The sequence below is a fragment of the Pyxicephalus adspersus genome, chromosome 3, assembly GCF_032062135.1.
Source record: "Pyxicephalus adspersus chromosome 3, UCB_Pads_2.0, whole genome shotgun sequence".
Taxonomy (NCBI): domain Eukaryota; kingdom Metazoa; phylum Chordata; class Amphibia; order Anura; family Pyxicephalidae; genus Pyxicephalus; species Pyxicephalus adspersus.
In genome coordinates, this window is record NC_092860.1 from 151,606,170 (window position 1) to 151,630,987 (window position 24,818).

A 24,818-nucleotide genomic window follows, 5' to 3' on the forward strand; every position below is an offset into this window, starting at 1 on the left:
GGCTTCTACATTCTCCTTTATTTCTGGGGCTGGACTGCTGTTGTCCTCTTTGCTCTCCTTGGTAACCTGTGTAAACCAGATATCTGGATTCAAGGGCTCAGAATTGGGCACCGTTTCCTCATCTTCACCGCTGATCTCGTCGAGAGTCAAGAGCTGATCTTTGTCGGTGATGGCAGAAGTGCCACTCGGCATGGTAGATATGTTTGGCTCCTCATCATCACTAACCTCATCCAATGTCATTAGAACGCTTGGCTGTTGTGCAGTAGGTGGTGGGCCGTCCTCGGCATGGACTTCATCTACTGTCATTAGGGTTTGGACTTCATCCACTGTCATTAAGGTTTGGACTTCCCCATCTTGTATGCTTTCGGGGACAGCCGTGTTATCTTCCTCATCCCCGACCTCATCCAAGGTGACAAAAGAGAGCTCTTGAGTGTCTCCACTTGCTTCTTTGGGTTTCTTGGCATCTAAGGCAGCTGGAGAACTTTCCTTTCTCTTGCTTCCTCTCTTGGTGGCAACAATCTCCTGAGACTTCTCTTCCTCTACTTCTTCTGACTTCTGTACATCTGCATGTTCCTCTACAATCTCATCCACCGTAACAAACTCATCCAGATTGAATGGGAAAGTATTAGCACCTTCCTATAAAAAACAAAAAAAACAAATTAAAAAATAAATGCACACGTGACAATTCCATCATGCCAGCAGAACGGTGGCTCAGTGGTTAGCACTCTGGCCTTTGCAGCGCCGGGTCCCAAGTTCAAATCTTGCCCAGAACTATCTGCATAGAGTTTGCAGGTTATTCCTGTGATTGCATGGGTTTCCACTCACATTTCAAAAACATGCAGTTACGTTAATTAGCTTCCCCCCAAATTGTCGGACTGTGTAATGACATGACTATGGTAGGGACATTAGATTGTGAGCTCCTTTGAGGGACAGCTAGTGACATGACTATAGCTCTGACATATTATGCAGCTCTGTACAAAGTCCATATACTGTTTAATAACAAATTTTATTAATGCTGTCAACCCTTTGGACACATAAAAATTAGGTTTCCATTAAATACACTTTAAAAACAAAAACATGAACCTAAGGACATGATGCAAGAAAAGCTGCCAAGACACAAGTCTCACCTCCTTTGGTTTTTGTCCCCGATTGCTTCGAGTGGAGCTACGCATGTACCTTGACGATGAAGAGCTCTGCAAAAAGAAAGTCAAATAATAAATTTCTCTATAATTTAAAAAGCATTGACAATGACATTTATATCAGGATTGTGTTGCCTTTATCAGCTTGTCATTCAATTCTGGATTTTTAAAGACCGGTGAATCAGGTTAGTGCAGGCTAACGAGGAGTTTATTGCTCCCTGGCACCAACTGGAATCTTCCAACAAAAGAATGGGAACACAACACACATTTATTACTGCAAGTCCAGGATATGTGGGCCAGGTCCTAAAGGAAATGTGTATGGAGGCTATCATTCTCTGCTTGGATGTTCACGAGCTCCACACCTGCCAATACTTACACAATACTAAGCAAGCATGCGACTAGTGAAGAATCTGTGATTATTGTACTTGTGCCAGGGCAATGTATAAACACCAAAACTTTTTGATACAATTAACATCCAAACAATCAAACACTTCCAAATGGAGTGTTCAGTAGTAGAACTCTAAAAAGTAAAAAGAATGCTAAAAGTAGAACGCTTAAAAGAAAAAAAGCTCACTGGATCATATTACCACTGCTAAACTTGTTAACATTTGACAATTATTAAAAAGGACATAAACACAAAAACAAATAAACCAAAATTCATGTAATACTTTAACCATATACATATTACATGGCTACAAAAAATATATACACTGAAACCTGCTGCAATGAAATTCTGTTAAAAAGCAATTGTGCTGGAAAGCACAATTTCATGCCAGTCATGGAAAATGTTACAATAGATGCTAGCAGATAGCCTTTTAAACAAACTAAACCAATCTTCTAGAAATAGTCCAGCAAAAGCCACAGAAATATTTGTGAAAGTCTTTTATTAGATAGGAGCAGGCAGCTGTCAGGTGAACCTAGATTAAGACAAAATATAAATCAATCTGTCCTCCTCACATGGATTTAGCACCAACTTGACCACTGTGCTGCACATGAGACCCCTCATGTATGGATCTGCTGGTTCTTATATAAATATTAAACAACAGAGCATTGCTACCTCTCTACTCTTCCAGGTATTTACTGGTTTGCCTGGTAGGTATGGGCTGGTTATATGTGAGACAGTTTGGTTATTCTACAAGGACAGACTCATCCTTAACATCAGGTGGACAATGCAATTAAAAAGAACACAGCTGGCATCTTAAACCACTGTACAGCAGTTATTGAGTACATATGAATCCCAGTATCAAGAAGAGAAACTTGGAAAAGTTTATAACTTACTAATACTCCTGTTGCATTATCCAATAAAAAATAATAAAAAAAACCCATCAAGTTTGAAATCTTATAGTAGGGAAAGGAGAAGCCTGGCCAAAAACCAGCTCTGTCAGCCAATTGAACAATTAGCACAGGGATCATTTATGACCTAACTGGAGTTCTGCTTTACCTCACCAGTACCTATATATATATATGATTCAGCATGGCTATCGTGCTTTCTTCAATATAATAGTGAGGGACAAATGTGCGATCATGAACTGGGATTATTCAGCAAGCTATTGAGGAATCGAAAAGGTTATTTCCTTTGTTTGTCATCAAGAATTGTTTTCCTGCTTTACTTATTCACTTTATAACAAAAAATAAAAATATCTTGTCCAGGAATTTAACAAACGATTCAAACATATGTACCTTTATTAAACTCTGGGAGATTGAAGTGTCACCTTTACTCTGATAAGACTCCCCTATGCCATCAGCAACAGATTCAAAGCAACCCGGCTGCAAAAATAATCATTACTGCAATTACCATTAGATGAAATTTTAATAACTACTACAATGTTATATATCCAAAAATCTAAAGAGCTAGATTGTCTAGATTGTCAGACTAGGGCTGGACAACATAGCAAATATCCCGTAACTATACCAGATATGTAAAACCTCACTTTAAATTGTGTGATAATGATGTGCTGCAAACAGTGATAGTATTCTTCATTTTTCTCAACACTAAGAGGCTTTGCGTACTAGACTGACTCTGCAGTTGCTCTTCCCTACACAATTGCCCTGATTTAATAAAGCTCCGCAAGGCTGGAGAAGATACACTTCCATCAGTGAAGCTGGGTGATCCAGCAAACCTGGAATTAATTTCCTAAAAGTGATTTGCTATCTGTATCCTCTCCAGCCTTGAGAGCTTTAATAAATCATTGTTCCTGGCAAAGGCCAGGTAAACCTCACCTACGTAGGTATTCTAGATCAAACATGGCTTCCTGGGTGAAGTAAAGAATAGCCGTCTTGTTTGCTGCCACCATTAGCAGTAAGGCATGCACCATCATTGTGGATATATAACATGGCACCAATGTACATGGGTTGGCAACAAAGTCACTAATGACCAAAAATTTTGGTACATACATCATTCTTTTACTTTCTGATATCAGAATAATATTAGCAAGATTATATTGACTTCTGTCCTTCAAGCAATTCTTCGCTAATCGGTAATTATTTTGCTTGCACCCTTTGGTCTTTTAGGAACCACTAGCTGGCTCACTATGGTAGTGGGCACTGGGAAGGTCACATTTTCAGTTAGTGGGTGACATCGAGGAATAACAGTGGTTCTGTCTGACCACTAACTATAAAATTGTGACAGCACAATATTGGTGTAGGTATGTATACCAATGGGCCTGTTTATTAAAACTTTCCAAGAAGATGATGATGGGAGAACCAGCAAACATGAAATGAATCTGGTCCAGGAATGAAAACATTTAGCAATACCAAAAAGGAAATCCATTCCAGGTTTGCTAAATCACCCAGGTTCTCCATTGATTGACTATCTTCCCCAGTCTTGGAGAACTTTTAAAACATGGATACATTGTCCCTGAATTATTAATGACCTGGTTTTTACATATAACTTGGATGTAAACAGGACAGAAGCAATATTTTCCTTAATTGTGTAAAACTGTAGCTGCGTTGTTCCCTTGCAAATTTTTTTCGACTTTCTAACAATTGTCATAGGAAGATTCTGAAAATCCACATTGGAATGACATGAATTTAAAATGAAACTAAACCCACTATTATTTACCTATCCATGTTTCATTGCGGGGCATCGCCATCTTCCTTTTTCCTTACTTCTCAAAGATGATCATGGGCCATCTCTTAGATTGTAAGCTCTTCGGGGCCGGTTCCTCACCTCCTCCTGAGTCACTGTCTGTATCTGTCTGTTATTTGCAACCCCTAGTTGATTTACAGCGCTGCGTAATATGTTGGCGCTATACAAATAGTGTTTAATAATAACGTTGATTGGTCGTGCCGGGATGATATATACGTGTTTCCGACACGTGCAGGGGAAGCCAGGATTGCTGGGTTTCCTGGCAGCCAATTGCATACACAGCTCAGCAAAATTTGACAGCTGGGCGACAAAAGGGCAGAAAAGAACAGTCGCCTGTCTTTCTCCAATAACCACCTGCCTAAATCTGCCATGTTAAAAGTAGGACTTTGGTTTCAAATTAATGACAGCAAAGAACCATTATTAAAACTTCTCAACGGAGAAAATTTCAAAATGCACAGCCATTTTTGTTTAAAGGCCATGAGACAGGGCTGGATCAGTTGAATACACGAATAAGCTGATCTTTTTCTTTGCATAGTAATGATGTGAAAAATTCATATTAGTACCCAAACATTTAGCAACACTACTCAAGAATATGATAAAGATAAACTTACGTTATCCTTAGATCGGTCGTCCTTTCTGTTTGACCTGAAATCGTTCTCCCGTGATCTGCAGGTCTTTTTTGAGTCTCTGTCCTGAGTGCTGACGCCTCGGTGACTTTTTGACTGGTATGACCCAGGGCTGGTTTTCGGATTACTGGACGCATTCTCTGACGGGCTGGATCGGTTACTGCTCGATTTCGGAGCGCTGCTCCCTCTTCCTGAAGATCCCTTGTCTCCAGAAGACTTTTTCCTGTGCTCTGGTGTTCTTGAAGAGGACTTCTGATTATCCACTGTAAGCGTTACAGACAATTCACCTCGTTGAGGGTTATATTTTGTCATTCTGGTCACAGATGCTGCGCTTGTCACTGCTGCTTGCTTCGGGTCTTTGGACTCTTCGCCGGCTTTTTCGCCGGCTTCTTTGACTGGCTCATCAACCTTTCTTCCATGTGAAGATTGCCTGCTCCTTTCTCGCTTCTCTCTAGACTTTTCCTCATAAGAATGGGCAGTTTCTTCACTTTGTTTACTTCTCTCCTCCTTCTGGCCAGATTCAGATTTAGTTTCTTTATCACTGTTCTCTTCAGCTCTGGTTGGTGAAGTCTCCTTTTTACCAGCGGGAAGGTTGATCACAGAGGAATCATCAAGCTCTTTGTTGGTGGGTTCAGGAGTCGTGTTTGAAGCTTGAAATGCTTCAAGGCTTAACCCAGCGGCTGTGTCTGATGCTTTGGATGCTTCAACACCTAACTCGTTTCTTGCTTCCTCCGGGTTGGGTTCCCCCACCAATTCATTTTGGGCATCCACCGCTGAGGCGTTGTCCACAGGTTTTGGGCAGCCACCTGACATTTCCTTAGCAGATGTCTCCATATCATTGCTATCAGACTCTTCTGAGTCTTCTGCTGTCAGCAGGTGTTCCATACTGACACTATCGATCACTGGTATTGCATTACAGGTAGATGGACAATAGACATCACATTCTTCCTCGTCAGATTCAACAGAAACTAGAACGTCAGAATCTTCTGTTACATAAGGCTGAGGATCTGAACTATATTTAGGCTGCTCCACTACTGGCTCTGGCTGAATACAATAAGGCGCCTCTGGAGCCTCAGGCGCTTCTGCTGCTTCTTCATCATCGCCATCCTCCTCAACTTCTACTTTCACAAATGTGCCCGTGACTTTCACATTCCTCTCAGCGACGTGGGTATCAAACAAAGGAGGCTTCGCCAGTTGTCCGATTTCATCGGCTAGGGTCGCGTCTTCTTCATCCATGGTATAATCAGGCTCGGAGCTGGAAGGCGTTACATAAAATATTAAAACCCCCCGTTCCTTTTCATGTCACTATGTCACTCAGACCAAGATGGCTATTATCCTGGCATTGGTGTCTTTAAAGAGAAGGTCCAAGTAAACGTGATTTTCCCTAGTACCTGCCCTATGTTACAGCTTCCCAAAGCAGGAATAACAAAGGTTCACCTACAGAGTAACCCATTTGGCACTGGGGAAAACCTGGAATTCTGGAGGTTGGAACCCCTTATATGACTACTGGGAGAGATCTCATTTACAAGTGTTATATCCATTTATAAAGTAGTATCTATTTAAAAATCACAAAAAACAAAAATACTACATACAAAACTCTATTTCATACAGCTTCCTTTCATACCAGGTCTCGCCTAACATGTAAATAGAGTCAACAGTGGGATGGTCTTATTTTTCTGTTGTCAAAAAGTAATTCTCACTAAAAATTTAGATTATTAGGCCAGAGAAAGATTTTAAATGTAATCATGGAAAGAAAACAATCACAAACAAATTCATGGGTATTTTTTTCAGAGACAGCAAAATGTTACCTTTTATTTTCTTCTAGGTAAGTCATATATTCATCCTAGACAGAAAAAAAAAACAAAGAAGAATATGAGTAATGGTTTATGACACAAATAAGGACAAACTATGAAATGTTGGCATGTCATCGCTCGGCTAATCAAATCTTACCTCTGCAAGATTAGTCTTGGTGGCCAGAGTGCAATTTAATACAGACTCCCCAATTTTGGCAGGAACCTGGGATAGGCAAGTGTGCATACCTTCGGCAGCACTGGGACTGTTCAAGTGAAGGATGGCCTGTTTAGTCAATGACATGAACACGTAATGAGTGAAAACAAGTTTAATAATATATTTATGCCAGCAGATAAAGGTAACGGAGAATATGAAGTTGCTGTTTATAGTGTGTGAAAGTGTGAGTGTGTGTGTGCATGAGAGAGTGAGTGTGTGAGAGTGTGCATGAGAGAGTGAGAGTGTGTGAGTGTGCATAAGAGAGTGAGAGTGTGTGAGTGTGCATGAGAGAGTGAAAGAGTGAGTGTGAGAGTGCATGAGAGTGAAAGTGTGAGTGCGCATGAGAGAGTGAGAGTGTGTGTGTGTGTGTGTGTGTGTGTGTGTGAGTGTGTGTGAGTGTGTTCCTATAAAACTGTATGATGCTCACAGAATTTCACACATATGACTGCAAACATTAGCACTAGTTCTAATGTAAGCATTTACACTGCTTCCATAGATTCCTAATTATTTTGTATAAAAAATTACAATAAGGAACTTTATTAGAATTATTGAAACAGAAATACACCAGGTACAGGATAGACATGAAAAGCCTTAGCTGAAAAAAAGAATACACAACCAATGACTTACTACAACCACTGAGTGAATACTGAAGTAATACTGTACTCACCTTTCTCTTATTGCTGATTACTATACAATGCTCCACTTTTCCAAACTGAAGCCCAATTTGTGTTAGCTCAAACTCTTCTATTTCTCTATCAGGAAGATCTGAGAGATGCACAAAATTTTTGAAGATAGTTGGCGTGATCTGAAAAAGTCATGACAATCGTATGACTAAAACTAGAAATCGGTATGCAAACTTAAGAAACAGCAGGTGACTCCTTAATGCAAACCATAAATGCACAACGATGCGTTACCTTAAACGGAGATTGCTCTATGATCTCAGCGAAGATTCTATTCTGTTAGGGAAAGAGAACAAAACAAGTATAAATTACGTTATAAAGGTATGAATTCAAAACATTATAATTAAATAAAAACTCCCTTTTAAAAGGACAATGCCTTTAGAAAATATATTTAAAAGTTGGCTACATAATTTTTGATTCAAATTATGTAAAAGCACATCCTGGTCTGTGAGGGTGTCTAGAGCCTCAAAGCTTCATATCTGTAGTATGAAATAAGTCACTGCTGCCTCTGACTGATCTCAGGAGATTTTGGGAGATACTGTTCAACAATCTCACCAAATGCTGCTCTGACATGAGATAGCAAAGCCCTGCCCCTAACAAAGATGTGTGAGATCAACATTTCCCCCCATTGAAGAACAAGCTAATTGAAGAAAAGGAGCAGCCAGAAGCCTCCTGGGATGCGTGACGTGTGTATCCCAGGAGGCTCTGTGCTCCCACTCTGTCTTTTATCACCTGAAAACAGAAAAATGGAAAATTGTTGTCATACTTACCTGTAATTTTCCTTTCCTGTAAACTCCTCCTGACAGCATGCACACATGGGTTAGTTCCGCCCCTTGCTCTCCATAGAAGCACTTTACCAAAGCAATAAAAGTAACCTCCCTCTGGCCCGCAGTGTCTTCCGTAACAAGCTCGCCACAGGACCGTCATCTCTGCAGGCGCTGGCTAAAGATCAAAGAAAGTAGACAGGCCCCGAGGAGCTGCGGGGACCAGCAGGACGTCGGGGATGACAGCAGAAGAAGGTAAGTGAGTTTTTAAATGTTTTTAGCCACCCCGAGTGTGACTCGGGATAACCGTTTCTTGCCTGGAAAATCCATCCCGAGTCACACTCAGGAATACTCCCAGAGGGGGTTAAGGAACCATTGCCGCAATCCACAGATCATTGTACGCTTGTGTGATGGTCAGTGGGAATGTGGTCGTAATGCATTTATGCCTGGTTGCATTGCTGACAGTGGGAAGAACGTCACCTTTATAAATAGCAAAAACCTTATTTGGTGTAAGAATTAGCTGACCTGAGAGGCACAAATTGTACATTGCTGGTCAGTGCGATAAATGCCTGGCTGCATTGCTGCCAGTGGGAGGAATATCACCCTTACAACTGGTGTCAATGTTAGCTGACCTGAGAGGCACAGATTGCACATTGCTGGTCAGTTGCCTGGTTGCATTGCCAAATTGCACATTGCTTTAAGGAAGCCTTAGCACCCTTTGACAGTGTCCTACAAGGAGACGTATCCTTTATTACACACCCTCTATTAGAGGCATGGTAGTCTGAGCTGGAGACAAGCATGCTCTGACTTCCTGGTATGCTTTATTGGAGGGCTTTTATCCCACAAAAGAAAATGCACATTAACACTCTTTGTTAAAAGGTGGCGACCATCTTCTTAATCCATCCCCCACCTGTGCCACAGCATTCATGCCTGTGAAGCGAGGTTAGGTGAGCCAGCAACTAAGTTAAAAATCTTTCCAATAAATGTACCTATGCAGAACCAAAACCTACAAATAAAATGTCCTATCTGACTTACTGCCAGTCAGTATAGGAGCTACAAAGAAGTAGAAAACAGAAAAATATTTCAAAATGGCGCCTGCTGTAAGCAGGACAATGATGGACGTCTATCAAGGGCTGCTACTAGAGCAAAATACACCCTGCTGGAATAGTCTAAAGATTAACAGCGTTATGATAGCAAATTGCACTCATTAACATCTAATGATTTAATAAAAGTACAAGTAACCAAGAAAAAACCTCCAGAGTTTTCTCACAAAATACCACAGGATGATAAACAGGTATGTATAATTATAGAATACCAGAATCCTGGTAAAAAAAAAACACCATCAGGCAGAACAAAAGTGCACTAAGCCATATTGTATGTACAAAAATGTTACACCAAAATTCTACCAAATTATATGCAATGCTTATTATTTGAGGCTCAGACTGCAATTTTATGGAGCCGTACAACAGGTGGCTCCAGAGAAACAACAGAAGCAAAGACATTCTTTCCTTCAAACTCCTCTACTATTACCATTTGTATGATGGCTGTAAGCTGAAGTTTGCTGCACCTCTGCAAGGCACTGAGCGACTGTTTTGGGCAAGCAAAGGAAAATGGAAACATGCAAAAAAAAAAAAAAATAATTAAATAAAACTTGCCTTACTGCTCACCTACCCACAACAAAGGGCTATTGTTCACTCCATATCACCATACCCTCGGCACCAGGATTCCCAAAACTTGATGGATTTACCATCCAATATGGGACTTCCCCTTGGAGTGGCTGAACCAGGGGGGGAGGAGGTAGAGGAAACAAATGCTTGGTCCTGGAGCGAGGACAGAAAAAAACATCTGCAGGGCAGAGGGAGGTTACTTTTATAGCTTTGGTAAAGTGATCCTATGGAGAGCAAGGGGTAGAGCTTACCCATGTGTGCATGCTGTCAGGAGGAGAGTCAGGAAAAAGGGGGCTTCACCCTTCATAAATATTTTACGTATCTGCAAACCCACAGATTAGGAGTTATACCTCACCTCATCCTTTAAATCCTTAAACCTCTCCGACATGGCAATAGTCAGCATGCTTCCAGCAAGGCAGGTTGGGAACACATTGTAAAACTTGATCATTGAATCCACAGAGTTTCTGTTGGGCAACTCCAAATACGCCTGCATAACAAAAAAAGAACATTGTTGAATTAAAAATACAGACGGGGCCTATTTATTAGGCTATGTTGAGATTGGTGATGGGTGGATGGCACTATTCAGAACTCAAGTCCGAGTCTTAAAAATTGAACATAACGATGGTGACTGGTCAGCTTTCTATTTGATTGGGAAAATAAACAAGGGATCTATGACCAATGTCCACATTTCACTACTATTTTCTTCGCTTTTATAAATGTTTGGACAAGTGTTCAACACACACCAAGCCTCGGAAGACAAGACTTTACTTGAACATATATTCAAATAGCTACAAATTATCATGTCTGGCTAAAAAAAATAAAATAAAATGCATCTACATTGAAATAAGAATCATGTAAACTTTGCCTAACCTAAAGGATCAAACTTTAGTTATCCATTTGTGCTACTAAAACTGCTAACAGATCAAACAAATGGGTCCATAGGTAAAAACACAAGCGTATAGTAGCATATTGGACACAACCAGCGTACTATGTGACCAAAACCAAATGGCTGGTGTTCTACATGCTACAAATACCATATGAAACAATTTGTATTAGGTGAGGTTGCTAGCACATAAATGCAAAAATGAGACAAAAAATATAAAATTAATTTGCATTTTTTTTTCCTTCAATTTTTACGCCAAAACGCGCCAAATTTCAGTGAATGTTCATATTTCCATACGTGCTTTAAAAAAAAGCTAGATGACTTCTGGAAGAATAGAATATAACTGGGTATTAAAGTTTTAAAATAAAAAAAATGTTGATCCAGGGAACATCCGATTGCATAAGAGATACAGGAAGGGTTTTTATCCCGTTGCAGAAAATTGTGCCCGGGTTTTTCTGCCTTCCTCTGGATCAACGATGTCTATAGGGTTTTAAACCTGGGATACATTTCCCTAGTGGTTGAACTTGATGGACTTTTTCAATCTATGTAGGACAAAGAAAAGCAACAGCACTTCATCATTTCTTTACCTTCCGATGAGTGGAGATGACAAGGATGTCGCTTACACCTCCGAATGGCCTGGCCAGGTTAGAGATTTCATCCACAGTGTATTGTTTTTCCGGTAAATTAGGGAAGGGGATATCACCATATGAACCTTCAAAACCAAAAATCCTGTAAAATAATACGGAAAAACTAGTGTACATGTGTGAACACCGGCACACCTACCAATATCAAGTTTCGACACCTCTGGAGTTTTGTCTTTGTGTGTTTTTTCCTTTTTGTGCTCCTTAACAGGTGACGCTGGAAAAATAAAAGGACATAAAGACTTGTGACACTGACCATGAAATACATTCCACTTCTCATTATCCACCACTACCAAGCATCAGAACTTTACAAACAAGTTATATAGAGCCACATGGTATCAGAATAATTGTACAAGCAGAGGAAAAAGGGAATGTTAAGCAGCCCGGTGCGATCAGACAAGCAGGAGGGATTACTGTAGAAGGGACATCATCTGTCCCTTTCTACAATAATGAACTGCCTCATCATGGATTTTTAAAACTGGAACTTTAGTTCTGCTTTAAGTTTTGTAGATGGTTTTGAAATGGGTCTAATAATGACAGAGTGCAAATAGAGCAGCTTAACATGGAAATCTCCTAATCTGCTGCTGTTGCTTAACAATACCAGTCATTAGATAACCAAAGGACAGCTCAGATGTGAGGAAATAAAGCCTTTATCAAGATAGCCCCCTCCACACAAAGACACCATCCATACTGTAATTTGCCCCCCTTTGCCCTCTGAATTTTTTCACATGGGCAGCTTTCACAGTTTAGGACTAAGTATTCACTGAAACAAATGCTTGTTCTGGTCCACCTGCTGCTACTTCTAAGAAGTATCTCCCGTACCTGTAACCATATGCTCATTTTCAGTCTTTTTTTTTTTTAAGCATTACATTTATACTGAGCACGAGAGAGACCTATTTAGTATTTGTCTGCAGTACATACCAAAGGAGAATCCTATTCCACAAAAGCAAGTGTTCTCAGAATGCACAAAAACTATTCATTCAGTACACACACAATGCAAGTGAGTACACACACAATGCCAAGAAAGTAGAAGGGTTTATTTGTGGTTTCTGCTCTATGGAAATTACATGTCTTGACAAATACCCCTGGGAGAGCGGCGCTTTGGATAAACCACTATAATTATAATAATCGGCTGGCTCCTTTGATAAGCTGTTTGCTGTGTGGCTTTGCATGAATGAGCCTAAGAAACTGTACTACAACATGTGGTTGGATGTATAACACTGTTACATTTGTCATGTTTAGGGACCTACTGTAAATTTGGTGTGGTTTAAAGATCTGCAAAGTTTATTCACAGCAAGAGTTGTATTCTATGTCTCTGTAACACTCCCTTTCGTAGCTAGGCAGTGACTTGTACAACCCTACAATCAGATACTAATAAACTTTTATACAGCCATCAGTACTTGTGCCGCACCTTGGGAAACAATGGCTGGAGAACACTAGCTGCCAAATCTAGAAAATATTCAGATTACATTCTAATAAAGCATATTTACAGATGTGAAAAAACAAAAAAAAACAACTTGGAATAACTTACATTTCTCGGGTAAGGGTTCCTCAGGCTGTGTGTCACTGTGAAATGAAAACAAAGGACAGGATATGTAAGTATACTTGCATGGTGGGAACTGTTTTTCCTTATCAAAGTGTGTTAAATGAGCAAGGGCCAATTCATGTAAATGTCATTCTATCGCAAAGAAAAACAGAAATCACCCATAACTAGAATCTGAACTTTCTCAAAATTCCTGTGTAATTATAAAGACCAGGGTTTCTCAACCTGAGTTCCTCCAGAGGTTGCTAAGGATTTCTTGAGCAATGAGCAATTTGTACCCCCCCTCAGGTCAGATTAAGCGATCCCCCAATGTTTTTGGCTATCTATAAGGGTGAAATGATTCCCACTGACCATCAACGTAACTGACCATGAAATTCATTCCACTGACATCCACACTAACATATTATGAGCTGTGGATATAGTAATTATAGCAGAGGCTACTGTTGGGTTAGCACAGTTTTATTTATTATCAATTAAGTCTCACCAACAATGATGCTTTACCAGTATATATTAGGTATATGTATACTCTATATGAGGTCACACTAAAGGAATGCAGCATATCCTTTAACTGGCATCCTGATAAGGTAAAATGCTGGCTAAATGATGACCATTGGTCAGGTACTGGCCATTGTCTTAGTTCCTGGGTAGTTTAAAAGACAGTGCCACACCTAATTAATTAGTCTCAATTAGAACTATAAGTTGGGGGACTCCTTGGATGAATGCAACTCACTTCTCCAGCTAAGTATTTTTGTCTAACTCTTTGGTACTGCATTGTTTTATCTATCTGTCTTCATCATTAAATAGTATAATCTTCAAATTTTACTTGCAAGGCTCTGTGTTATCTCTCTTTGTACACTTCAAATTTAACCCGTCAATATTTGCATAAACTGTCACAAATTATATCAGTGACATAACAGCTACCTAAAACATTTTTTCAATGGTTCCTATATTAAAATGGTGGAGAAAGACTGCTGTAGACTGTTAAACACTTCTTATCAGAGTGAGCTGCCCTTGTTGTTGTTTATTTTAGATTTTTTTTTTTTAACTATACACAACAGCAAATATACACTCACCTTGTAGCTTTAGTTTCTGTCCTTGTTTGTTCCTAAAGGAAAATATTAAAAAGAAAAATAAATAAATTTCATGATATAAGGTAAGTCAACAACAATTGTGTGATTTGCCCATCTTTCCACTACATTTAGATAAAACACCAGTTATGGTAACAATAGATGGTCTACAATCAGAAAACACAACAGTGTGTAGACAGGATAAGAGTTGGAGAACATGTCTAGAGAAGAGGGTACCTTTTAAAAATGATTTATCAAGCAGACCTATCATCACATTTTAACATTATATAAGGTTGGCTATGCCTTTTGCGCATAAAATGTGTATTTTTTTTTTTTCGGGGATGACTCTCTTTCATCTTTTACAGGATACAGGAGTCTTGTTTTCCACGGGGCTGTGGGCTACTCCTACCTCATCAAAGGGCTGTAGTTAAAAAAGGGGTAAAAAAGTGCTCAATTTAAAATATGCGCAGTGAGATCAGCATCAAAGAAGAAGAAAAAAAAGGCAGGAACGGGGATTTCTTGCTCGCTCGTGTGCACAACAGAGAGGCTTGATGAGGGTTTGCATGACTGGAAGAAGTAATCTTACGCACAGCGGAGGATGATCTTTGTGGGGTGAGCGCTTCTAAAACATTTTGTAACCCTTTAATGACCAAGAAACTCTGCAGTTGTTACTTTTTGCATATTAAAGCACAGCTTATTCCAGAAGTTAATGAATGTCTAGGCTCCATAACGTTTTTTGTTTTGTTTTGTTTGTGATTAACTGACAGTGAGTATTTTATACAGTAACTGACACCATGATGCCTAATAATATTTCGCGACTCTTTCAATTGAGAAGCTGTTCATCTCAGCCTTTGGCAAGTTTATGACCTTTTATATTGTGCTTTTTACTATTTTTTATAAAACTTATCTTTAAATTGCGGACAGCATCTAGAACAAATAAAATAATTTTCTCTGGGAAATCTTGTTTCAGCTAACAAATGTGATTCCGGACGATTTATCACTGTATTACGTTAAATAGGAATCTTACTTTTTGCTTTCCAGCTAGAGACAGGACCACACGCTTGCCATTGAATATGACTGGTACGGTTTCGCTGAACTTAACAGCAGCTGCAGCCGCCTCCCAGAAGTTGGTTTCCAAGAAAGCCTAGAAATGAGAAGGAAAAATCAGTAATCCTCTTTGTCAGAGGTATTCAAACTTTCCTTCCGTTTAAGTTAGGCCCAGAAGTATTGTTGCATTAGTTCTCTGCAACTAAACAGCTACTGGAATACAAAACACATCCTCTCCCCAAAGAAAAAAAAAAAAAAAAAACAATCCATCAAGGAATGCAACAATCAATCGCTTTAGGAAACGACAGAAACCGGTAACTGCAGCTACCAAGGAGTGTTATAACACATGGGTGAGGGAAACCAATTGATAAAGTAAATCCTGTGCTCAGCCTGGGTTAACGGAGTACAGATGAAGTAAGTATGGATCCGAGAGACCCCTATAGCTCCATTAAATGAGCCAGTCACACAATGCTCCCTTACAGGAACAAAGTTTACTATTATAGAGGTTTCTAAAGTGTCATATACATATTCCAGTATTGTACTAGTGTTGCCATTTCAGGATGCAGTTTTAGGTTCTGGCATTTGGTTTCTGTTTCTTCATTAATATTTTAAAGACGTGCAGATTTTGCTTAAATGCACTACAAATAAAAAAAATACTTTGTTTTTTTTTACTAAAAATGTAGTTTTCCTATACGGCATAGCATAAAAATGGAGAATACCACCACTTTACTTTATAAAAAAAAAAAAAAAAAAAATAATTTCATGTTTTCGAGTTTTTTAAAAGAGTTTATCGGTCAAAATGTGCATTTTAATATACATTAAAAAAAAGCCTTTGATGGCAAAAGAGTTACTTACATAAATTTATATTTGCTGCAAATTGACTGCTTTCTTTTCAGTTCTAACCACACAAACTTTACCAGACATTATTTTACTTCACATGGACCAGAATGAAAATAAAATATACTTTTTGTTGTGCAAAAATAAATAAATAAATAAATAAATTCATAGCAGCTTGCCATAACTCACCTCATTTTTGGATCGAATAATAAGGATGTCATAGACTTTTCCAAATGGCTGGACAATTTTTATGATGTCCTGATCTGTGTAGCCACTATCTGGGAGATTGGTAACATGTATAATCTTGCGAGAAGTGCTCTTGCTAATAAACTGAAAAAAAATAAATATATATATATAATTATATAAAGTTGTGTTATGTGAACAGCTTTAGGTGTAACAATAGAATTTGTGAAGATTCTGAGGCACATTCTGTCTATAATAATATAAAAATAACAAAAATCCCAGACTTATCCTTTCTGAACTTTTATTCTCCAATGGAGCCGTTAGATATAAAACATTCATCCGTTAACTGTACTCTGGGGGGCCTTGATTTGTGATGGAAGGACATGAAGCCTGCCAAAACCAGCGGCTTCACCAGAAAAACTTCCCCTTTCTGTTTTAGGAACAAAGTTTTACTAGACAGGAAATAAGTGAAAATCTGCACATGGAGGCAGAAAATAAAACAAGGGTTTTAGCATTTTTATACTTAGGTAAGAAAATCATGTGTTGCAGTTCGATTTCCTCTTACTGTCCTGGGGCCAAGTTTTACAACATTGGAAGAAGACCGTAGAACCTACCAATTATAATCCTTCCTCATCTATTGGCTAGAGAAACACTAAGGGGTCCTATTAAAGCCATTGTGTGAAATCGCATAGCTGGGGTGTTTGGAGGCACCAAATCTCACAGTGGTTGCAGAGCAAGCCTAAAGTCGTGCAAACCAAAAGTTGCTTGTAGCTTTCAAGAAAAGCATCATGACCTGCAGTAGCTGCATGCAAGGAAATGCTTTCAAAACTCTCCCACTCACTTAAATTGGAGTGGTTCGGACTGCAAGCAAGACCATTGAAGAAAGGCGTGGGTCTGAAAAGGCCCTTAAAGTGCTCACATGGATTTTATGAAACTCAGAAACTACTGGTAGATGAACGTATGCAGCAAGTTTCTAGCCTAAATATACAGGTTTGATTGATTATGCCCATCTCCTTAAGATTTTAGACAAAGTTATGCTAGAACAGACTTTGTGGACCTTTATAACATGTGGAACCCTTGAAATAATTTGTATGTCTTCATGGAAACCCTGCTATAATTACTATATCCACAGCTCACAGTAAATCAGGTGATCATTGGGTAGAATGCCTCCTACATTGCTTGCCAATAGGAAGAATGTCACTGTTACAGATAGCCAAAATGATCATTAGTGTCACTTAAACTGACCTGAGAGGAACAACTTTCGCATTGCTTAAGGAACCCTGAGCAAACCACCAGAGGAACCCTGATTGAGAAACACTGTGCTGGAGTGTGAACACAAGTGCATACCCTACCTTATTCAGTGGGCTATAAGACTCAGATGCCGTTGGCTTAGAAGGTCCTTTCTCTGTTTTGGACATTTTGTCTGACTGTATTTTCTTGCTAGAAGAACTGATAGGAGTTGTCTTTTTAGCTCCTGTGCTCATGACAGGTTTCCTAGAGGTTGAGGAGCTTGCCACCGGCTTCTTGGAAGTGTTACTGGATAAAGGTTTTCTCGGGCCACTGCCACTGCTATTGGTGCCAGACTTAACAGAGCTGCTGCTACCAGGCTTCTTTGAAGAGCTGCTGTAGCTTGAAGAATTGCTGTTTTTTCTCACTGTGCCACCGGGATTCTTTGTTGGAATAGAACCATCGGATGGCTTCTTGCCTTTTACACTTGAATTTGATGACTTAGGCGACAATTTCTTTGAATCACTTGAAGACTTTGTAGCCCTACCCTTCTCTCCACTTTTCAATTTACTCGCTTCAATAAAGCTCTGCACGGCAGCATCCACGGCTTTCCTGTCTGAAAGAAGAGACAGGAAGAATAAATATACAAAGTAGCCCCCTTAGGGTTACCTGAAGCTTATTTTCGTTTAGAAAAGACAGTTTTCTTTACCAGGTGAAGTGCTGCTTTGGTCTAGCCCGCGTTTTCTAGGAGATAATGTACGCCGGGGAGACCTAGCACCTTTATAAGGGCTACGGGACCTCCTTGGGCTGGGCCGAGAACGCCGCGGGCTTCGACTCCTAGACCTCCTGCCAGACCTTGGGCCGCGGGAGCGTGACCTACGAGCCCTGTGTCTCGATCCAGACCTTCTGGCTCTACGAGGACTTCTGCTCTTGGATCTCGATCGCTTTGGGGTTGTCTCATCTTTTTTGCCTTCATTCCTGCTGTAAAATATGGCACGTTGAATAATCACCATTCTAAACGTTTTACATCATTTGTTAATGAACAAAAATGAAATGATTTTTATCTAGGTTAGTTGTATTTCCCAGACATAAACCAAACACTGGAAACAACCACCTCACTATATCTTTCCTACTAGCACACATACACCAGATTGCAATCCTTTGCTGAGACCTAAACACTGTCCTGGTCAAAGTGTAAAATACCTGTTCATATGGAAGATATGTAAATATCTTGTAATAAACCAAATGTTTACACAAGAATTACAAAAAGTAGATTAGTCCATAATATGGGCAGTGTCCATACTTATCTAGATTTAAAGCATAAACCTTAATAAATTTGAGCAGGAAGGTTCTTTATTGCAGAAGGGACAACTGCTATGCCAGGATGGTACACGGAGCTGTGCATTTGCAGCTAAGTGTAAATAAAAAAGAATACAAACAGGCAGGTAAATTTTCTTTATGGTAGAGAAGACATAATCCCTTCAGCAATAAAGAACCCTCCTGCTAAACTTTTTAAGTAAAATTCTACTTTAAAACCAATTTATTTGAGAAGACAGATGTAGTGAAGCTGTACGCACCTTAAAGTGTGAACCTGGGGGTTCCAATCTGGGTACCTTTACAAAAAATAAGAAATATTTTAATAAAATTAAAATAAGTCAAAAAAAAACTTCAAGAATAGCAATATAATTTACAGACCTAGGAAAATATTTTATAAGAACATGTGAAGAGATAAAAGGTGTATTGGGAATCTTAACATCACAGCAGTGTTATTAGTACTGAGGTACATTATAGCAGAGACCACAAAGCCTAGGTTTTTGGACTTATTACCCACCCAAGAACTATTTTCTTCGGATATTTCAAACTATTGCTATACGTATTCATGGTAATCCTTGACAATAGCTTAGCTTAAAAATCGCAGACAGATTTTGAAATTATAGCAGGAGGTGGTATGTTTATATTCTCACTAATAGTACTTTAGCCCTTTTCAGACTTGGGATCAACCACAGCATTGTAACGCATTCTTAACCGCACTAGAAAATGTCCCCCATTTAACTGTATCAGAGACACTGGGAACAACTTTGTGCATGCAGTTGCATTCACTTTGCAGGAGATTGCGGTGAGGTACCTTGAGTTCATGATGCTTTTGGCTGCTTTCTTCCTTTGGAGGAAGAAATGCACTACAACCGCAAGTGCAACACATGCAAATGCAGTGCGGTTTTCCACTCCAGGGTGCATAGCAGTAGTTTGCTATACTCATAGAAGGGATCTACTATGCAGTTTGCAAGTGTAAAAGGAGCCTGTGTAAAAGTCCAAAACAGCCAAACGTTTAATTTAGCTATGTCATAAACCATAACACGGTGGTAAAATCCTTCCCACAAATTTTATTTGGTTTTATACAATTTCAGTAGACCCTTTAACACTAAAATCAGTCTACTAAAATGTACAATGATTGTGAATGCATCTGAGTTTCAACACTACACTGTAACCATACTTTGTAAAATGTTGTAAAAGATAAAGTCAGAACGCTACAATCTGCAGCACCAAATTAATGCAGTAGGCCCTAGCACAGGGTTCATGACGTCACAATGAACTGTGTCAAAGTTTTTACTATACAGAATAAGTATGTCCTAAATTAAAAAATTACACCTGGCAGTTTCATTTGCTTTACAATGTGAATAATACACACCAGCTGTAAGGTATATGGACAAGAAGTATTGAGCAAATGCTACAGATGTGCTTTGACATATCAAAAAATTGCTTTTTTGGGAGCCATTTAAAAAAAAATGTGAATGCCCGAGATAAAGTCATGCATTAAAGAGTTGAATGTCCTTACTGTTGACGCAACTTCCGGCAGCTATCAATGTGACTTGTGTTATTCTGGTGTTTAATCCAATCCTATCAAACAGAGGGAGGGGGAAGTAGAAAGTTATTATTTATAAAACAGAAGTACAAACATGTCAGTGCAGATAACCTCTGAGCATTTTATTACATGAGGAAAGGATTCTAGAACAATTCTATGACAATATTATATGTAATAAAACATAGGCTGATTTCCAGGTGAATTTATGGCCCTTTTCACTTTCTTTTGGTCCACTTTAATTTCCTAAACTTTCAAAATCTGAATATGCCTGGATGATCTTAAACTGTTACAGGTGTAAAGAACATAAAATGTGCACAAATTTCAAAATGAAAGCATAATAAAACACCAACAGTTCAATTCTGAGTGTACAATAAGGGAAACTCTTTGATTTTCAAAGAAAGCTCACATAAAACCCCAAAGACATATGAAAAACTTACCTTAAAATATACAATAAAATCACCTAGTCAAAATTAAACAAATTTTTAAACAGTCAAAATTGGTAAAAAAACAAAACAAATTCACAAGATGAGTGATGATTCCGAGGTTCATGATTTCACAGCTTCCATGCATTGTGTCCCATCTGTTGGATCACAGGAAGACTTGCCTCGCAGGATCATGTAGGATGCTCTGCATCTGCTCCTTCTCCTTGATGGTCTTCATTTCTTTTCACCCCAATGATGGTGTCGATTCATGTAGGTCTTTTAAACACTCACCCTCCTTATAATCTAAGCAGCTGTATAGCAAGCTAGCCAGGGTGTCAGGATTGGAACTTTCTTTTCAGATGTGTACAAACTGTAAAGATTACTGCAACCCATGAGCAACAATCAGCACAGCCCCTTACATGTCAGCACCCCATTTACCTAAAGCTGAAGTCTGAAATAATTTAATTTCATATTTTTTTGGTTCCTCTCCCCCACCCCCATACATTGCAAACCTTATGTTACACCCTGAGCTTCTTTATTCAAAGCAGACAGACAGTGGTAGGGAAGGAGGCTTGCAAGGAGCTGTAGATAGCTTCCTAAAAATGATGTGGTAAAGTCCACATGAGATGCGGGGTATACAAGACTGAAACAAACAAAAAAAAGCAATTCCAATGATTTCCAATATCCAAATTTAATTAAAGGCCGGGGACAGTAGGAGTTTAGTTATACTGCAACCAGGAAATATCGGCTCTGACCGCCAGCTTTAATTCATATTGTGAGCAATCACACTACAGGAGATGAGTGCTACAACCGTGCAAGACAGAAGTTTACAAATAGTGTGAATCATTTTCATAGGGAAAACAATTTACACTGGAGAGTTTTGTCCTCAAACCCATATAGATTGAAAAAAGCCTCTGCGTTTTTTTTTTTAATATAGACATATTCATAGTTTTCCATTTGTAGAAAAAAAAAATAATTTTTTTACCCGAGATCATTGTCACTTAGGGGCAGGGGCATAACATATCTGGTTATGTCAATATATGATCTAATGATTTACATGGCAAGCGATTTTTAGTAAGAGCTAGAGTTCATGTAGATTGAAGTAGTCAAATTGCAAGCTGTAAGAACTTGTAAGAATTAGTAAATGTAGGACACACAACTTGTGATTTAATGCTTTTTTTTTTTTAAAGCTCTGCTTGTTGTAAGTGAATGTCAAATTTTTAATGCTACATACTCCCCAAAAATGGCATTGTATAACAACATAAGAACTACAGTAAAGTTTTGATTTGAAAATCAAATATGAGAATTAGGGCTATCTGGTTTTAAACTCTAGAACCCCAGGCTTCCGTTACCAAATATTGCTGCAGCTTTTGGTGATTCATGTTTCACAAAGCAGTATTTCATGGGAATACCTACAAGACATGCATACACTGAATTGGAAACACAAACGAACATGAAAACACTCACCTTTAAGTGTCTACATTCTAAGTTACACAGAGAACAGATATGAGGAAATATCCGTGGAGAGGTGGCAAAATAATCATTCATCATGGAAGGTGTGGGCATCCGCTTCTTCATTTGGGCTTCCTCTTGAGACAAAGCTGGAACCCTGTTCCCTTTCCCGGTAGCCGTAGTCGCTTCAACAGGTGGCGGGTAGTTAACTTGCATGACCACAGACCTGACTGGAGATTCAGGAACCATTTCCGATGGAGAGGTGGTGGCAGCTGTGTCCGAATTAACAGGAATATCACACAGAGGGGCAGAATCAGGGTTGATAGTGATCACAGGTCTCTCTGCATTCAAGACGGTGCCTAAGCTGTCAGTATTTTTAACATTCGTCTGTTCACCAACCAAAGTCTTGTTGTTGGATCTGTTGGGCTTCGAAGTCTGGCATGACGATTTACGGCTGCTGGAAATAGTCGGGATTTTGTTATCCATTGCAATATTGCTTTTTTCATTGTTACTCGTACTGGACGGTGCTGGCTCCTTGGAGACTGGTGATGGTTTCTGTTCTGTTCTTGAAGAGTTGAAAGGTTGCGAAGGTGCAGCGTTATCATTAAACTGATATTTGCTTGAATGTCCATAGTCAATAACTTTACTTGGTAGCACGTCACTCCCTGATCGTCTTCCTCCTCCACCCTGATCGTGCGTGGCTCCGCTGCGGTTAATTTTACGGAGTCTGATGTCTCTCAGAATGTTTGGCAGGTTTTGTGGTGTCAACTGGTCATCGGGATAACGACTGAGCTCTTCTAGATCTTCATTTGATAACCCAAAGCTTTCCAGTATGCTTGAAGCACTTTCATTTGTATACAGATTCTGGGCATTTGACATCTGATTCAGCGATAAAGATGGACCCGGTTTTATTCCCATATCCTGATTTAAGTTTCCAAACATACCAAGAGAGTTTAATGGTTTCTTCTCCAATAAATGGGGTTCCTGTAGAGATGTTTTTACATCCCCTCTTAAATGATCAGACGAATGTGGTAACCCACGGTTCACCATAGACATTTCTTGATTCTGCAGGTGCATTCTGGGTTGTGCTGGAATCATAGGGCCACTGGGAGAAGAAAAACGCTGTGGCAATGCTTGAGGACCCATGTGTCTTTCAGGTGGTCTGAGTGGCAGGTTTTTCATTCCCATCGGCTCAGAGTTTCCTCCAAGGAATGACCCAGGACTGTCCATTGGCCTCATGCCAAACCCTTGGCTTTTTACTTCAGACTGAAAACCCATCCCTCCTTGATTCATGCCAGAAGGCCCCATTCTGTACACATTTAGCCCAGGTTGATTCAGATTGGCAATACCCACATTTGGATTCATTCCTGGGTGACCCATGCGATTCATGCCAGTGTTCAAGTTTGACTGATTCATGCCTGAAAGGTTCACGTTTGGTTGGTTCATACCAGACATGCCCATGCCAGACATATTCATACCTGACATATTCATTCCGAGATGATTGAGTCCAGGCTGATTCATCTGTGGGGGTCCCATTGGTCTCTGACCGGGAAATCCACCTCTTGGGTTGAACATGGCTTGAGCGGTGCTGATTTTCAACAAAGCTTGATTGAGCAAAGCATAAATAGGAGGGGTACTGTTTGAAGTGACCGACGTCAACTGTTGGAGAGCCAACTGAGTCTTAATGTGGGCAAGCTGTAAATGAGGATGGCTCAAAAGGATGGGGCTAGAAATGCCAAAGTTCAAGGTATTCACAACTGGTGGGCAATTTTCCAAGAACACAAAGCTGAAATTCAAAACACAGATATTAGATATACAATCTTCTACAACTGTTATACAGTGCGTACAACCAGAGATGGAAATATTGCAAGGAATAATAGCCCATATGCAACACTTGCGGTAAACAGAATTATTAAACCTATCAACTGGAGAAAGCCTAAACCAAAGAGTAATATAAGTTACATGGAAAAAAAAAATATCTGGAATAAATCTCTCCAAGGCTGACGCTCGAATCAAGCTGTGCCAAAACCAAAATCACATTCTACAGATAAAAAAAGGTTCAAAACAGTCTTCATTTTCAGTAGGTTATACATACAGATTAAAAAAAAAAAAAAAAGTAATTGCATGTAAATGTTTTAATATTTGGCTTTTGCATAAAGTTAAAATAACATCATTAAATGCTGAATTCTTTACTTTTCTAAGGGGAGACAATTTAAATAACTGCATGTTTTTTAAGGTGTGGGAGAAACCCACGACAACACAGAGAACATGCAAATTCCTTGCATGTCCTGGCTATGATTCTACATAATAATAATGAAATTATTTTACAAATAATAACACTATAAGATAAAACGCTTTAACAGCACCAACAAATGAGTCTATAAAACAGATTTTTGTGAGACTAAAGGCAAGAAAAAAAAGTAATGGTATTTTTGTTCTTTAAACCTTGACTTTAGATTTTATTCTTTAAACCTTGACTTTAGATTTTATTCTAGTGGGAAAAATTAGGTGGGTTACAATACAAACTGCAGTTTAAACATTATAGCTTAACTAGATTAGTGCTGTTGCCAATCTCCAACAAACACCACCACCATCAGGCATCCTTGCTCCAAGGATATCCTCTACATCATTGGCTTTTCAAGAATCTGATTTGAGGTCTTATCATTTAATTACCGCAATGATAAC

The 24,818-nt window shown here is 39.2% G+C and overlaps 1 protein-coding gene across 1 annotated transcript in view; it reads right to left on the minus strand.

Annotated features, from left to right (window-relative positions):
* LOC140327529 (uncharacterized) overlaps positions 1 to 24,818 on the minus strand; it is a 97,863-nt gene that overhangs the window by 12,186 nt on the left and 60,859 nt on the right. Inside the window, 20 exon segments of the mRNA XM_072406920.1 lie at positions 4 to 636; positions 1,128 to 1,193; positions 2,820 to 2,906; positions 4,839 to 6,108; positions 6,662 to 6,696; positions 6,804 to 6,929; positions 7,528 to 7,665; positions 7,775 to 7,816; positions 10,327 to 10,458; positions 11,442 to 11,546; positions 11,549 to 11,712; positions 13,027 to 13,061; positions 14,112 to 14,143; positions 15,133 to 15,249; positions 16,179 to 16,319; positions 17,525 to 18,015; positions 18,109 to 18,380; positions 18,977 to 19,012; positions 20,233 to 20,294; positions 22,149 to 23,919. Of these exon segments, the coding sequence (XP_072263021.1) occupies positions 4 to 636; positions 1,128 to 1,193; positions 2,820 to 2,906; positions 4,839 to 6,108; positions 6,662 to 6,696; positions 6,804 to 6,929; positions 7,528 to 7,665; positions 7,775 to 7,816; positions 10,327 to 10,458; positions 11,442 to 11,546; positions 11,549 to 11,712; positions 13,027 to 13,061; positions 14,112 to 14,143; positions 15,133 to 15,249; positions 16,179 to 16,319; positions 17,525 to 18,015; positions 18,109 to 18,380; positions 18,977 to 19,012; positions 20,233 to 20,294; positions 22,149 to 23,919 (5,755 nt within the window).